A 16,274-nucleotide genomic window follows, 5' to 3' on the forward strand; every position below is an offset into this window, starting at 1 on the left:
ATGCCCTCAGTTTCAGCGCATTTTGTAAGACACAGTACAAATGGTACATTCATTGTGTCAATAATGTTACTTGCAGTTGACTGTAACTAATGTAAATAAAAAATTACACACTAATGGGCGGCCGCGGTGGCCGAGCGGTTCTAGGCGCTTCAGTCCGGAACCGCGCGCGACTGCTACAGTCGCAGGTTCGAATCCTGCTTCGGGCATGGATGTGTTTGATGTCCTTAGGTTAGTTAGATTTAAGTACTTCTAAGTCTAGGGGACTGATGACCTCAGATGTTGAGTCCCATAGTGCTTAGAGCCATTTGAACCATTTTGAACACACTAATGTTATTTTATTCCTTTTATCTCGTTAAGCTGTCTTGTCCGACCCTATGTTCCCTACCTCATTTTGTTCAGTGGAGCATCCTCTATGTCCTGTTAAATTTTTGCATGCTCTTGCAGAAACACCCTGTATAATTTATTACCGATGTGTAAGCAGTTCTTTGTTCATCATCCGTACATCGCATCACAGTCCGGCTTAAAATAATATTTACCTTGAATTGTGAAAACAAATTGTAATGTGACATTTCCTGCATTGTGATGGCTATGTGGGCACGTTCCGAAAGCCAATAAATTTACAAAAAGTTATTCCCGTTGTGCCAGACACTTCATCCGGTCTTAGGTTCTGACTGTTACACGTGTGAGGCTGGGGTAGACCATTATAAATAAAGCAGCAAAGTGAAACAGTGAGGGGAAGATAGATTGTTCACCAGTTAAGGTTAGCACGAAGAGGAATATAAGACACAATTAGTCTCATGCCGTAGAATCGTCTTCGGCTTAACTCGACTCTCGCTAAGAATGTTGAGCGTAACGTTTGACAAGAGCACTGCTTTGTATTGTTACTACATTTTCCTGTACACTGTGGGCTGAATACTTTTAGCCTGGAGTTCATAAATACTTGACTCTCTGTACAACATACGTGGACCCGTCTAGGCATTCTCGTGGTCGGTATAGAGCTGCCACTGCTGGCTATTGTACAAGACGTACGGCTACATAAGTCACAGTCACGAATGGCTGCGTCCGACACGTCCTCTTCCACGTAACTTCGAATATGCGGCTGCTATTACTCGGATTAAGCGTGAACACACGTTTACGTAATTGTCACTTCGAGCTGGCGACAGAAGAGCAGAATATGCAGCGGCGCAGTCCGACTACTTCACCATATAAGAGTTTCGAGTCAGCATCATAAGCTGACAGGGACGTGACTGCGGTGTTTTTGGGCTCTGAGAAGGGTGAATCTGTTTCGCGTAACGCATCGCGAGATTATGTAAATTTGAAGAACGGGCGTTCGATACATATCAGTAGAACGACTTGTGTCTGCGTGCGTGTGTGTGTGTGTGTGTGTGTGTGTGTGTGTGTGTGTGTGTGTCTGTTTGTTTGTTTGTCTGAAAATCCGACTCCTGGACCCTATCAGTAGTTACAGGCAGTTGGCATTAAGCGAGAACAGGTAACGAGGCCAGCTGATCGGGTGCTGACCATAAGAAAACGCTCTCTATGAAGGTAGTAAATATTTCTTTTGTACGTTTCATTCTCTTCCCGGAAGGAATACGTGCTGTTAGAGATGTGGCTCATTGTAGTGCAGCAATACTTGCCAAATCGAATATGTAGGACAAACAAGCAGGGATATCAGAGCGAGGAACACAGAACATATGAAAGCTCTAAGAGAGTGCCTGCTCACACTCCAAATACTATCAGATGAGAACTAACGCCCACTAAACACTGAAAAGTACGTACATATTGTGAAATATAAAAATAGGCTAAACCGAAAATTAAAAATCAGAACGCTGTTACATACAAAGGACACTTTCTGAAGGCAAACACAAACACTCGGTAACAAATTGCCTCCCATCATCCTGCAACAACACACGCATTATTGCTATAAAAGAACTGACAAATGATACCTAACAGGGTTAACATACCCTCTCTCTCTCTCTCTCTCTCTCTCTCTCTCTCTCTCTCTCTCCCTCTCTCTCTTTCTCTCTCTCGCACACACACACACATATATACGCAGGGTGGTCAGAAAGTCATGAAAGAAAATGACTCTGAGCACTATGGGACTTAACTTCTGAGGTGATCAGCCCCCTAGAACTTAGAACTACTGAAACCTAACTAACCTAAGGACATCACACACATCCATGCCCGAGGCAGGATTCGAACCTGCGACCGTATCGGTCGCGCGATTCCAGATTGTAGCGCCTAGAACCGCTCGTCCATTCCGGCCCGCCAGAAAGTCTGAAAGGCGTGTAAGTGTGTTCCAGCATAGGTTGTGCTGAGCAATAATTGTTAAGAAAAACATTCGACACGTTATACGCCGTTTCCGAGTTAATTAAGTTTGCCAATAAGGCCGTTGCGCGAGCAGATTCAAACAGCCTGACAGACACAGTTAATATCAGTCCTTCCCATGGGGTAGATGATAGTGCACGAGACTGCTCAGTCTTTAACTCAGATTCGATCTTACTACCGTCCCATGTCTAATCCTTGTATGTCTCTCTTGTTTGGTGTTAGGAAACCAAACGAAGAACACACTTGACGACACAAGCGGGTAGCTGGAATTTGAGGACGCAACGGCCTGATTGGCTAACTTCCGTGGTAATTAACTCGGAAACGGCACAACATGTTAAAGTTTTTTTTCAGCAATTAGTTCTCAAAGCAACCTCCACTGTAACACCCTTACAAGCTTTTCAGACTGTTTCTAACCACTACATGTTTTTCCGAATTATTCAAGAAAAACCTACAAAAGTAACCTTCAAATGCCTTTTCCTTGACTAAATCGAAAACGGCGCCCCTCACTACATTAAATACGTACAAAAAGGGTCGTGTTCATTTTTTCTGTAGGACTAACAGCTTTTGCACTTAGCGAGCGAGAGAATATGAAACTATTGCGTGTGGTATTTGAAGGCGTTGTGGGTTGCATAAAACCGATTGGTAGGAGCAGCAGAATCACCCTATATATAGAATTTCTTCATCATACAGATATTGTTAAGCAGATGTATTTTTAATCTACAGTTTAAAACACTTCAGCCATCTGTCAAACATTTTATTTATATGGGTAGAGTGCCATTCTTATGACTGAATATTTCACCCTTTACTATACCAAAGTTAGATTCATTAAAGGGTGAAGCAGAATGTTTTTCCATCTAGTGTTGTACTTGTTTACATCTGTGTTACTCTCAAACTCAGATTGATTGTTGAAACCAAATTTCATACTTGAATAAATGTACGGTGAGGCTGTGGTTAGTATTCTCAGGTGCTTAAACAGGTGTCTGCAAGATGTACGTGATTGAATCCCACCCATAATTCTAGTTACTTTCTCTTGTGCAGTGAATACTTTGTGCCTGGGTGAGGGATATACTGTGTATTGATTTACTGGCCAGCAGTGTAAATCGTCACTGTCTTCAGAAATACATACATGGTGTTTCAAAAAGGACTTACCAAATTTGAAAATTCTTATAAATTAATTCATAGTACCTACCGATGAGATTGTGCTGTCAGTTTGTAGGGAAATACATCAAGTTTTGTCTCGCGTGGGCTGTCAGGGATTTTCACCTGCCTCGAGATGACTAGATGTTTGTGTTGTCCTCATCATTTCATCATCATTCATAAAAGTGGCGAGATCGGACTGAGTAAAGGTTGGGAATTTGTACGGGCTCTGTTAACCGCGCAGTTGAGCGCCCCGCAAACCAAACGTCATCATCATCATCATCATCATCTCGCGTAGTTCGCTTGTGCCGAGTCGCACCGTAAGGAGCGCTAGCGGCAGTTGCGTTAAAGATGGCTGCCTTCACTGGACGCAAGCGTGCTAGCTGTGTGTTTTGGTTTGAAGACTCGAAATCGGCGACAACAGTTCAGCGTAATTTCCGTACTAAGTACGCTAAAGTTCCTCCTTGCAGGCCTACAATTTATGATTGAGATAAATATTTTGTAGAAACAGGGTGCTCGGTAAGACATGGGAAATCATCAGGTCGTTTAGACACATCTGACGACGTCGTTGAGCGAGTGAGAAACGTTTTGTCAGCAGCCCTACGAAATCGAGCCGTCGTGCATCTCGTGAGCTGTGGTGAGCAACCTCTGCATTTGAAACCGTACCGATTGATGATCGTACAAGCAATAAAAGACACTGACAAAATTGCTCGCAAGAACCTCTGTGCGGATATGTTAAATCAAGTACATGAGGATGAACATTTCTTGGACAGAATCGTCTTTTCTGACGAGTCGACTTTTCACTTAAGTGACAAGGTTAACACACGTAACTGTAGACTTTTGGCTAGTGAAAATCCACATCGAACATTGCAACATGTTCGTGATAGCCCTAAACTGAACGTTTTTCTATGCATTGAGCAAAAACAAAGTGTACGGCCACTTTTTTCCGTGAGAGAACCATCAACGGAATATGAAACGTCCCCTTTGAAAAATTATGAATGACAGTGCTGGAAAAACTCTTACGTTACTTGATACAGAAACAGTTGAGTAAAACTCAACGTACTCAGACAGTTATCTCTTTACTTATTCTGATCATCACTAAACTGACACACAATATTTTTAGCGCAACGCAATCTGACTTTCAATAATACCTACAAAAGAATGGCTCTGACTAACAATAACCTATACCTTTCATGAATCACTTACCTCACAAAAATCGTCGTTACTCGAACTACTGCAGTACAGTGAGCGCCAATACTGCCAGTTAATTAAAAAATTCTAACTACTGAAGGCACTAACTACTGATAGGCATAGTTAGCAAATGAAAGATTTTGATAGTGAAGAAACAATGTATTTATCTTAATAGCGTTCAAAAGTCATTATATATATGACATTCAGTCTTACAAATTTCCTGTTTCTGACGGACACACGTCCAGATCGTCCGCTCTCAAAACTCTGGCCCCTCTCCCCCCACATCCACCACTGCTGGAGGCTCACCTCCAACTGCCCAACGCTAGGAGCTGTTCACATCCAACTGTCCAACACTACAATAGCGAATATTACAACAATGCCAACCAGCCACAGACTGCACACAGCGCAGTCAGCGATTTTCATACAGAACACTACGTGGCATTACCAACATAAAAAACCTAAACAGCCTACTTACAAATAGCGTACCTGGACATTTAACAACAATTTTTGGCGCCACAGATCGATGAGGACGACTAAGAACGAAATTTTTACTTCATGCAAGATGGTGCACCACCTGGCTGACTTCTGGGATTTTCTCAGTGACCACTTTCCAGGTCAAGGATGGCCCCCACGTGCCGCAGACGTGACACCACTCTATTTCTTCAAAGTCAGTACCGCCATTAGACTGTTGTTTATTTACAGTGTTACATTAACACTTACACAATCATGATTTCGGCTTCAAAGTGCCATTATCAGGTGTTTTAAGTGTTATAAATTGCCTAAGGTGGCTACACTTGATAATGGCACATTAAAGCCGAAATCACGATTGTGTAAGTGTTAATGTAACACTGTAAATAAACAACAGTCTAATGGCGGTACTGACTTTAAAGAAATATATTATGACTGTGGCCCTGCATTATGAAAAAAAATATCACTCGATTTTTTTTATGGGGATTCATCAAGGATATCGTGTTTGTACCTCCTGTGCCGGCTTCTCTACTTGAAACAAGAATTTACGCCGTGAATGAGCAAGTTACACTTGCAACGTTACAGAGAGCTTGGGAAGAAATTGACTTCCGATGGGATGTGTGAAGGATAACCAACGGAAGCCACATAGGTAAAAAAAATGATGTGTTTCCCTACAAAATAATACTAAATCCAGCTCTATGTCTTCTTTCAATAAATTTGTATGAATTTTTAAAGTTGTAAAGTCCTTTTTGAAATACAATGTATTTTAGTCTCCCTGGAAGTTAGTGAAAGACCTCTATACAGAATGCAGAGAGTGACAGACCACGCCCTTTCCCCGAGTGCAAGCGGCGACGGAAAGACGGGACAGTCGCGTAGAAACCGCAGCTGTGTCCAACCTGCGACACAGAGTGGGCGCTCGCGAGTTCCAGTTATGACAGCCGGGATCGGAAAACACGTGGTGGGAAAAAGGAAAAGCGACGCTGGCGGCGGCGCTCCATATGGCGTGAAGGAAAACAGGTTGTCCGGAGCCGGCCGGCTGGAGGCTCCAGCTGCTTTCGGCGCTCAGTTTCGCTCTCGCAGCGGCCGCCCAAACAGGAGTGGCGGCGCCCACGCCTCGCCGCCGAGGCTGCCGGCTTTCTCTGGCTCTGGGGTCGAAACCGCGCTGCCGGGTCCCAGGACGTGGGTGAGTAATCCAGCGGGCAGCAGGGCCTTGCGCTCGTGTGGGGGCTGCCGTGCCGCACGATACTCGCCTGGGTTTTCTGCGGCCCTCGCCATCCCATCGCAAAAACCCTAACTGCCGTTCCACAAGGTTCAGTGTTGGACCCACAGTGGGGAGCAGGGAACTGTATGTGTTCGTCATAACTCTCTAGGTTCTATGAGTTGCAACGTCGTCGCAGAAAAGAGAAACACTGCTTTGTCACAAACGTATATCTGTTTTTCATTGAGTTCGGTTGTCTTCCGATCTTCAGATCAGAATACCAGTATGTAAAAAGGCTGGGATAAAAAACAGTTATGGCAACATATCAATAATAAAATGCACTGATGACGTTGCTGTCCTCAGTGAAAGTGAAGATCTACCGAATGCAATGAACAGTCTAATAAGTGCAGAATGTGCACTGAGACTAAATCGAAGCAGGACGAAAGTAATGACAAGTAGCAGAAATGAGAACAGTGAGAAACTTAATTTCAGGACTGGTGATCACGAAGTAGATGAAGGTAAGGAATTCTGCTACGTAGGCAGCAAAATAACCCATGAAGGACGACCGAGCGAGGTGGTGCCGTGGTTAGAACTCTGGACTCGCATTCGGGAGGAAGTCGTTTCCAAACCCGCGCCCGGCCATCCTGATTTAGGTTTTCGTTATTTCGCTAGAATCGCGTTAGGCAAATACCGGGATGGTTCCTTCGAAAGGAACCTTAATCTAATGGGAATGTTCACCTCGCTGTTTGGTCTCCTACCGCGAATCGACCAGCCAACCAAACAACCAACCATGGCGGACGGAACAAGGAGGGCATCAAAAGCAGCCTAGCACTGGCGAAAAATGCATTCCTGGCCAAGAGACGCCTACTAGTATCAAACATAGGACTTAACTTGAGGGAGAAATTACTGAGAATATACACTCATGCTCATAAATTAAGGATAATTCCAGAATGTGGTGCCACACAACGTGACACTACACAAAACTGGCGGTAATAGCATAGGCACATGGGGAACACACACGACACAGATCTGTAAGTCCACGGCATTGGTGATAATTTGAGAAAACGGTCCTGAAACACATCTTCTACAAAATGCCACTGTTTCCTGCACGTGTACCCCGACATCAATATGGGATATGATCACAATGCACACGTACACGGGCCACACAACGGGTTGGCATACTCTGGATCAGGTGGTTGAGCAGCTGCTGGGGTATAGCCTCTCATTCTTGCACCAGTGCCTGCCGGAGCTCCTGAAATGTCGTAGGGGTTTGAAGACGTGCAGCGATACGTCGACTGAGAGCATTCCAGAAGTGCTCGATGGCATTTAGTTCTGGAGAACAGGCAGGCCACTCCTTTCGCCTGATACCTTCTGTTTCAAGGTACTCCTCCACGACGGCAGCTCGGTGGGGCCGTGCGTTATCATCCATCAGAAGGAAGGTGGGACCCACTGCACCCCTGAAAAGGCGGACATACTGGCGCAAAATAACGTCCCAATACACCTGACCTGTTACAGTTCCTCTGTCAAAGACAAATAGGGCTGTACGTGCACCAATCATAATCCTACCCCACACTGTCAAACCACGACCTCCATACAAGGACATTAAGGGGTTGTTATCTGGTTCCTGGTTCACCCCAGATGAAGACCAGGCGAAAATCACTGTTCAGACTATACCTGGACTCGTCCGTGAACATAACCTGGAACCACTGTTCCAATGACCATGTACTGTGTTCTTGACACCAGGCTTTACGGGCTCTCCAGTGACCAGGGGTCAGTGGAATGAACCTTTCAGGTCTCCGGGCGAATAAACCATGTCTTTTCAGTCGTCTGTAGACTCTGTGTCTGGAGACAACTGTTCCAGTGGCTGCGGTATGGTCCCGAGCAAGGCTACCTGCAATACTCCGTGGCCGTCTCCAGGCACTGATGGTCAGATATCGGTCTTCTTGTGGTGTTGTACACTGCGGACGTCCCGTACTGTAGCGCCTGGACACGTTTCCTGTCTGCTGGAATCGTTGCCATAATCTTGAGATCACACTTTGTGGCCCACGGAGGGCCCGTGCTACGACCTGCTGTGTTTGACCAGCTTCCAGTCGCCCTAGTATTCTATCCCTCATAACGTCTTCAATATGTGTTCTTTGAGCCATTTTGAACACACAGTCACCATTAACACGTCTGAAAACGCCTGCACACTTACTCGCTGCACCGTACTGTGCATGCATCAACACACTTCCGAGTATGTGGACTGCTGCCAGCGCCACCGTGCGACGACCACAGGTCAAATGCACCACATGGTCATACCCCTAGGTGATTTAAATGCGCAAACCGACCACCGGAGCGTTGTTTCACCATGTATCAGCATTATCCTTGATTTATAAGCATGAGTGTACGTTTGAAGCACAGCATTGTGTTGTAGTGAAACGTGGACTATGAGAAACCCGGAACACAAGAAGAATTTGAGATGTGCTGCCATAGAAGAACGTTTAAACTCAGTTGGACTGGTAAGGTAAGGAATAAGGAAATTCTCCTCAGAATCGGCGAAGAAAGGACTGTATGGAAAACACTGACAAGGAGAAGCGACAGGATGATAGGACATCTGTTAAGACATGAGGGAATGACTTCCATGGTACTAGAGGAATCAGACAGACCAAAAACTGTAAAAGAAGACAGAGACTGGAATACATCCAGCAAACAGTGGAGGACTTAGGATGCAAGTGCTACTCTGAGACGAAGAGGTTGGCACAGGAGAGCAATTCGTGGAGGGCGCGGAATACATTCAACGTGTCCAGGGAATACAATGTTGCTGCCATAGAAGAACGTTTAAACTCAGTTGGACTGGTAAGGTAAGGAATAAGGAAATTCTCCTCAGAATCGGCGAAGAAAGGACTGTATGGAAAACACTGACAAGGAGAAGCGACAGGATGATAGGACATCTGTTAAGACATGAGGGAATGACTTCCATGGTACTAGAGGAATCAGACAGACCAAAAACTGTAAAAGAAGACAGAGACTGGAATACATCCAGCAAACAGTGGAGGACTTAGGATGCAAGTGCTACTCTGAGACGAAGAGGTTGGCACAGGAGAGCAATTCGTGGATGGCGCGGAATACATTCAACGTGTCCAGGGAATACAATGTCAACAGTACCATCGTCAATAATTTCTGTATGTAATTCATCATCCTGGATGACGTACACTAGCTGATCAAAAGTATGTGGGCTGCTCTGGGTAACGCCCAGAATGGGGTACAATAGCCGAACAGTTCTGTAGTCAGTGCTAAGTGACACACTTAAGGTGACGTAAAAAGCGACGCCACTGGACAGTGGAAGACTGGAAACGAGTGGTTTGGAACGACGAATCACCCTGTACTCGATGGCAATCCGATAGAAGGGTTTGGGGCAGTGAATGCCTGGAGTACGTTACCCGGTATCACGTGTAGTGCCAACATTGAAGTATGGGGGTGGCGGTGCTACATTATGGGGATGTTTCTCGCTGTTAGGGTGCGACCCCTTATTGCAGTTAAGGAAACGCTAAATTTTGGAGGAGGTGAACACAATTCACAGCATTGTGTACAGCGTACAGCAGAGGAACATTCCGGAGATGATGGTTGTTCATAAAGCTCCATGGTCTGTGGACAATAACGTTCCAGAAATTTACTGGCCAGTCCACAGTCCCAATCTGAGTCCAATACAGCAGCTTTGGGATGAGTCAGGACGTCGACTTCGGTCCAGACCCCAGTATCCACCATCCTACCTTCTCGAGCTTCGATTCTGGAGGAAGAATGGACTACCAATCCTCCATAGACGTTGAGATAGCGCACTGGCAGTGTCGCCAGCAGAGTTCAAGCCGTCATAAAGGCAAATAATAGGCACATCCGATACTAACGTCCAGTAATAGATGTCCAGATACTTTTGATGAGCGTATGTAGCGGCTACGTACAAGGAAAAGTATGATGCAATGGCTCAACGAGACTGTACCGGTCAATCCTGGAGCGAGTATGGTGGTTCCAAAATTGCAACCCTCTTTCGGTTGCTTTCTGACTGGAACTGTTCGTTTATTGTGTGACCAACGTATTTTGTTTGGACTGGCACTAAATCTGCATAATTTGGTCACTGTACGTGTGAATTTGTTGGTTTAATGTTAAAACAATGGAAAGTCCGGGCTGGAATATTAACAATATTATGGTAACAATAGATTGCTACTCACTGTAAAGACGAGATGATGAATTTCAGACAGCCACAACGAAAAGACTGTTACACGTTGTGCTTTCGACCAAGTCGTTCTTCACAAAAGAAAGCAAACGCACATTTACACAAGCAAGCAGTTGCATTCTAGACGGAGCACCCGGAAATAGTTCTCATGCCTGCTTGCTTGTGTGAATGCGTATGTGTTTTCCTTTCCTCAACGTGCAACTGTTTTTTCGTTGTGCCTCTCGCCGACTTAATATGTCATCTCTGGTGTGAATGGCAGTCTATCCTTTTCATGATACTGTTAGTTTAATGTTTTGCTGACTTGTATGTGAGCTTCAGAAAAGCAGCAAGAGCTCAGTAAGTACTGGTGAGCGTGAAAAACGGTACGCAAGTTTTCGATTCCTTTCAACATTATGCGTATGTCGTTTCATTTCCCATACATAACGAAAAGCCACCATGTACATGCACGACCTTCGAGACAACATTTCGTTTCCCAGATGCCGTAAGCACACAATGCAGCTGTACACAGAGGTTACATTGTAAGGAAATTCTTGCAGCGCGACTTCTAATATCTGTAACAGGTTTAAGCCGTTCGGAGTTGTACAAAACTGCCGAATTTTTGATCAAGGGATTTTATCATCATTTGTGCAGCGCCATATCCATTGTGCCACGTCACGGAGTATAACTGAAAAGGTAGATCTACAGAGTGTGTTTGAACAACTGCTGGGACGATTCTCAACAATATGCGGAACAAATAAATTACAATGGCCGTAGCAGAATGTTTCTGATAATATAGGATATTTTATTTCTCCCACGTAGCCCAGAAGAGACACGTAACTGCCTCCCTCCCACTCCCCACACCCGCGCGCCTTACGATCCTCGAGGGATCGACGCACATGCAGAATTTGTACTGCCGTACTCGTTCATGTACACCAACCTGCATTCCAATGGATTCCAATTGTGTCACTGGCGGCACAGATGCATTATTCCAGCGTCTGCACGTCCCTGGCGAGCTCCGCACGCATAACACCTTTCACGTGTCATCTGCGTTTGTACCTCTCAGGGCACCTTGCGGTGTGTGGCGGAGGGCTCTTGCCTTACCGCTATCGTTTCCCCCGTTTAGTATTCTATTCTCGAATTATGTGAGGGGAGAACCATTGACGCTACAGCTCCTTATCCACTCGTTTGGAGCGTGTCTGTGGTGCTACTGCAAGAGAGGGCTTTAGTAAAGTTGACGTACCGCAACGAGGATGGATGCGCCCTCTACATGGAGTTCCTCGACACCATCCAGTGCACTCAGTAGCGGTGTGAAGCAAAACTCTGGGTTCTTCTGCGAAGATATCCGCTGTATACTGAAAGTGCTCTTTGGCGATGTGTGATCATGGTGTCACGCAAACTGGACGTGGTCTATGAACTCAAGAATCAGGGCTGGGCAATGTAAGATGCTTCTGCTGTGGACTCTCCTTTCAACGGAAGTACTGCTGGGAAACAATCTGTCAAGGTAACTTGGAAGTGGTCTGAACAATCACAACACAGCAACTACATGGCTCTTCATATCACCAGACGTACGAGTATATTTCCAGCAGTGCAAACAACCTTTGTCTGTGAAGACGACTTGTCAGTAAGCGCCTCCCGCACTTTGATACCGTGCTCTTTTCATTGACCTTGCAAATCAGCAAATTTCGCTGCCGCACCCTGTACATCTACATATACTTACACAACTTTTGTACATGGATGAGACTCCTCATGATATAATTCAGTTAGATGCCCACAACAGTTCAATGTTAATGTATGGGCTGGAATTGTAGTTGACTGTCTAGTGCTTATGTTGTTTCAGCACGTCTTACAGGACCTGCCTACAAGAACTTCATTCGGTGCACCCTTACAGCCTCTCTACCAGAAATGACTTTGATAATAAGAAGAAAGATGTGTGATGAGATAGACTTGTACACGTTTCGGTCATATTGTTCTAGATCTACCGTGGCAGATAGATACTAGGAGGGGCGGGAGAGGGGATCATTCTAGACATCAGTTCATCTGTGAAACCCCTTAAAATAGTTGGTCTGTGCGGCAGACATCTCTGCTGCAGAGACCGATTATCAGTATGTCACGGAGGTCTGCGCACCAATTCGACGCCGTCCTGTGTCGTTTGGAGGGCCCGACTCTCCATGGTCCGGCGAATGTATGCGTGAGCAGAAGCAAGCGGAGGACATTATGGAGGTTTGTTGTGAGTTAATGACTTGAGAACACTTTATGGCATGGTTATATGTGACTAGCTGTATCCTACGCTGGGATTTGAACCCGGATCCCGGATCTCTACCTTTCACAGTAAATGCACTTGTAATTAAGCCATCCGAAGACGCATCACGGACGAATTCAAAGCTTAAACTTGTCGCAGACGATAATTTCATCAGATAACCTGCTTAAAAAGAAACAGCTATTCACCAGTTCCGAGAAATTTTGTAGGGGTGGCGGAAGGAAGCGCTAACCCGCAAGAGCGTATTTTGAGTTACTGCGTACTAAAAGTTTCACAAAATTCAAAGTCAAGAACACAAATACAATAAAACAAGGCAATCTGCATAGCAGACAATGCTTTCTACAGGTACGCGGGGACCTACTTGTTACAGCACGTGGTGGATTCGAACAAACAACAGATTACTTGACTAAACTGAGGGCTAGAATTTTCTTACGCCGACACCTTCAATTCTTGGGCTTATGATGAACGCCTTATTTGTTATTCATCCACTCAGGTATCGTTTGTCATAGTTTATCTCCTTAGCTCAAAATAACTGTCTTCGCCGATAGACGTAACCAGATAGGCGTTGCTACTCCTCGTGCCTGTCGCATTAATACGATCTGACTGTTGTCCAACCTTGACACAATCATTAATAACAGCATGTCGTTAATTACATTTTTACGGCCGCCTTTGAACCACCGTCTCTGATAATTGGTCTGGGTTTTGCCCCCGCGACTGTTAAGACGACAGGACGGCTGTTTGCGAACAGCGCAAAAGCACACGCCTGCATTTCAGATCTTTCTAATTAGCAGAGCAATGCCAAGCTGTCATTACGACAGAAAAAGAGACGAACTTCACTCTCTGTAACGGGTAATTTCTCTCATGCTCCGACGTTTATTCAGAGTAATGAGCTCACCTCTGCATCGGGCGTGTTGTTTGATGGTAGGGGACACGCGGCAGGTTCTTAATACGTGCGACTAAGCACGGGTTTACCTTTAGCAGGCAAGAGGCGTGACGCAGTGCCGGTAATAGGGGAGCAGTGACGCGTAAGGAGAAGGCATTAAGGTGGACGCGATTCCGCAGATGAGTTTGCAACACGACCTAATCGTTGGTTCTTCACGCTGACTTATGTGTTGTGAAACCTCCGCCTTGTGCTGCACAAACATGTCGATGTTCCAAATTAATTTACTGCCTTAGATCACAAAATAAGTTTATTTAAATATCGCACTATACCTTTGTGGGAGACAGTAAAGCCATGTTCAGCTGCTTTTCTTTCTTATAGCATCAACATGTGCATTTACAAGTGGTTTCTTGAATCTGGTTATAGCAAAACCGATGTACAAACGAAGAATGTTATGATAAATAAATGTATTTTTATGAAGTAAAGTATTTGTTTCATGGGTAACAGTGAAAACAATCACCATAAGTACAGAAATGATACAATGTAACATGGTAACACCACGACATTTGAAATGTGTGGATAAAAATCCTGGGTCAAGATAGCTAAAGCTCTTTTATTGATTACTAGTTTCATACTGTTGACGAGCGATCTTCAGACCAATAAAAATTATTACTTAATTGCGTGTTTATCAGCCACGAACCACGTAATTAAGTAATAATTTTTATCGATCTAAAGATGGCTCATCAATGAGCTGGAACGAGTAATCAGTTAAGGACTTTTAGCGACCTTGGCCGGCCGCGGTGGCCGAGCGGTTTTAGGCGCTTCAGTCAGGAACCACGCAACTGCTACGGTCATAGGTTCGAATCCTGCCTGGCGCAAGGATGTGTGTGATATCCTTAGGTTAGTTAGGTTTAAGCAGTTCTAAGTTCTAGGGGATTCATGACCTCAGATGTTAAGACCCATAGTGCTCAGAGCCATTTGAACCATTTTAGCGACCTTGACGTAGGATTTTTATCCATTTTAACATAACAGATCGCTTGTCTTCCGATTTGACAATGTTAAATAATAACAATCATAACATTTAATGTACGGACGCTACACAATACAAACACCACACGCCAAGAAACCAAAATTGCAAATTGCGTACGACAAAACGGCTCGCCTTATTTAAAGGGTTCAACTTACAGAGGATATTAAAGTGTTACATATTAGCCTACAGAGACCACATGTATGAATGGATCTATTTAGCAATTTTACACTTTATCCAGAATGGTTTGTATTTAGCAGATGTGTACCTCCGAAATTACTCAAAATGTCGTGGCTGTAGAGCTCAGCCTTGACATTCAGAAGATTTTTACGGCTGTTTAAATTTATGCAGATAAATTTCAAGTTGTTTTAGAAAATCGAGCTTTTTTCTCTTAATTGTGGTATGAAGACCGAGGATTTTGACTGTTTCATACATTTTGCGACTTTTTACTGTATACGTACATTTGAATTGCCGCAGTCGCAGATATTTCCATCTAAATAAATAAAATTACAGTAACGTTATTTATCACTACGGTAGAAACAAAATCGTGGCAACATATGTGACTGATTTTTGCGATGCGATGCTAAAAATATCCCAGAGAGATAAAAATTTATCATAACGAACACAAACATTTATTTTCCTAATATTCTGAAAGCCTAACCAACCAAATCCACTTCAAGATAAATATAGTTTTATATCTAAAAGTTAAACCCCCTTTTAATTACGAATTATCGTATTTTTTACTGTGTATATGTTTCTTCAGATACTTCAGTGTCTTCGATCGGTTGTGAAGTTAGTTGAAAATTAGTAATACTCATAAACAGGCAAGAATCATGGACCTCTTACTGTCTTTGCAGATCTTGAGTAAGGAATAGAGGAAAATACAGGAAATTTAGGTGAATGTAGGGGCTTCTGCCTCAAAGGTGCCAACGTTGATTCCTTCTCCAAAATACACGTGCCTTACTCTAGCGATCTGTATGTCGGCGGCATGTTAAATTGTATCTCAACTCCTGTTTCTTCTCCTATTTCTTTGTTTCTGTCCTTAGACAATTTTGCAGTACATTATCTGTTTATACCTATTTTAATATCAGGATATAGAGGTCAACTTTACATTCACAGTCTACTCTACTACGTGATGCAAAACGCCTTTCTTGTGGTGCCTCCCACTGGAGACTGCTATTGTTCTGGGCATCTTTACGTGCTCACTGCGTACTCAGAACTGAAAAGAGCGACGTGACGATCGACAGGCATACTAGGGACACCGCCCAACACATCTGTGCAGAGCTTCATTCGATCTATCGGACCTTACTTTCGGAATAGTTCTCGTAGTATTCTTCCAATGTACGGCTCGATTCAAATGGCCGTTTCTCCTCAGACGCACTTGACTGATGGTCTTATATATTTGTAAGTGTTGACTAGCGACGATATAACCAAACATTCACTGAAGCATACGCGCCCACACACACACACACACACACACACACACACACACACACACACACACAGGTATGCTCATAAGTAAATTTTTTTATACTTAAATTATGTCACTGTTGGCAACATAATTATTAAACTTATTGTTTGTAACATAACACTGGAGATATTTGT

General features: G+C 44.2%; 1 protein-coding gene across 1 annotated transcript in view; it reads left to right on the forward strand.

Moving 5' to 3' along the window:
- The window catches only part of LOC126195489 (splicing factor, arginine/serine-rich 19), a 410,081-nt gene that overhangs the window by 68,887 nt on the left and 324,920 nt on the right, over window positions 1-16,274 (forward strand). Inside the window, exon 4 of the mRNA XM_049934118.1 lies at window positions 6,029-6,304. Coding sequence (XP_049790075.1) covers window positions 6,029-6,304 — 276 coding nt within the window. The remainder of the gene's footprint in view (window positions 1-6,028; window positions 6,305-16,274) is intronic.

Source organism: Schistocerca nitens, chromosome 7 (genome assembly GCF_023898315.1).
Source record: "Schistocerca nitens isolate TAMUIC-IGC-003100 chromosome 7, iqSchNite1.1, whole genome shotgun sequence".
Taxonomy (NCBI): Eukaryota; Metazoa; Arthropoda; class Insecta; order Orthoptera; family Acrididae; genus Schistocerca; species Schistocerca nitens.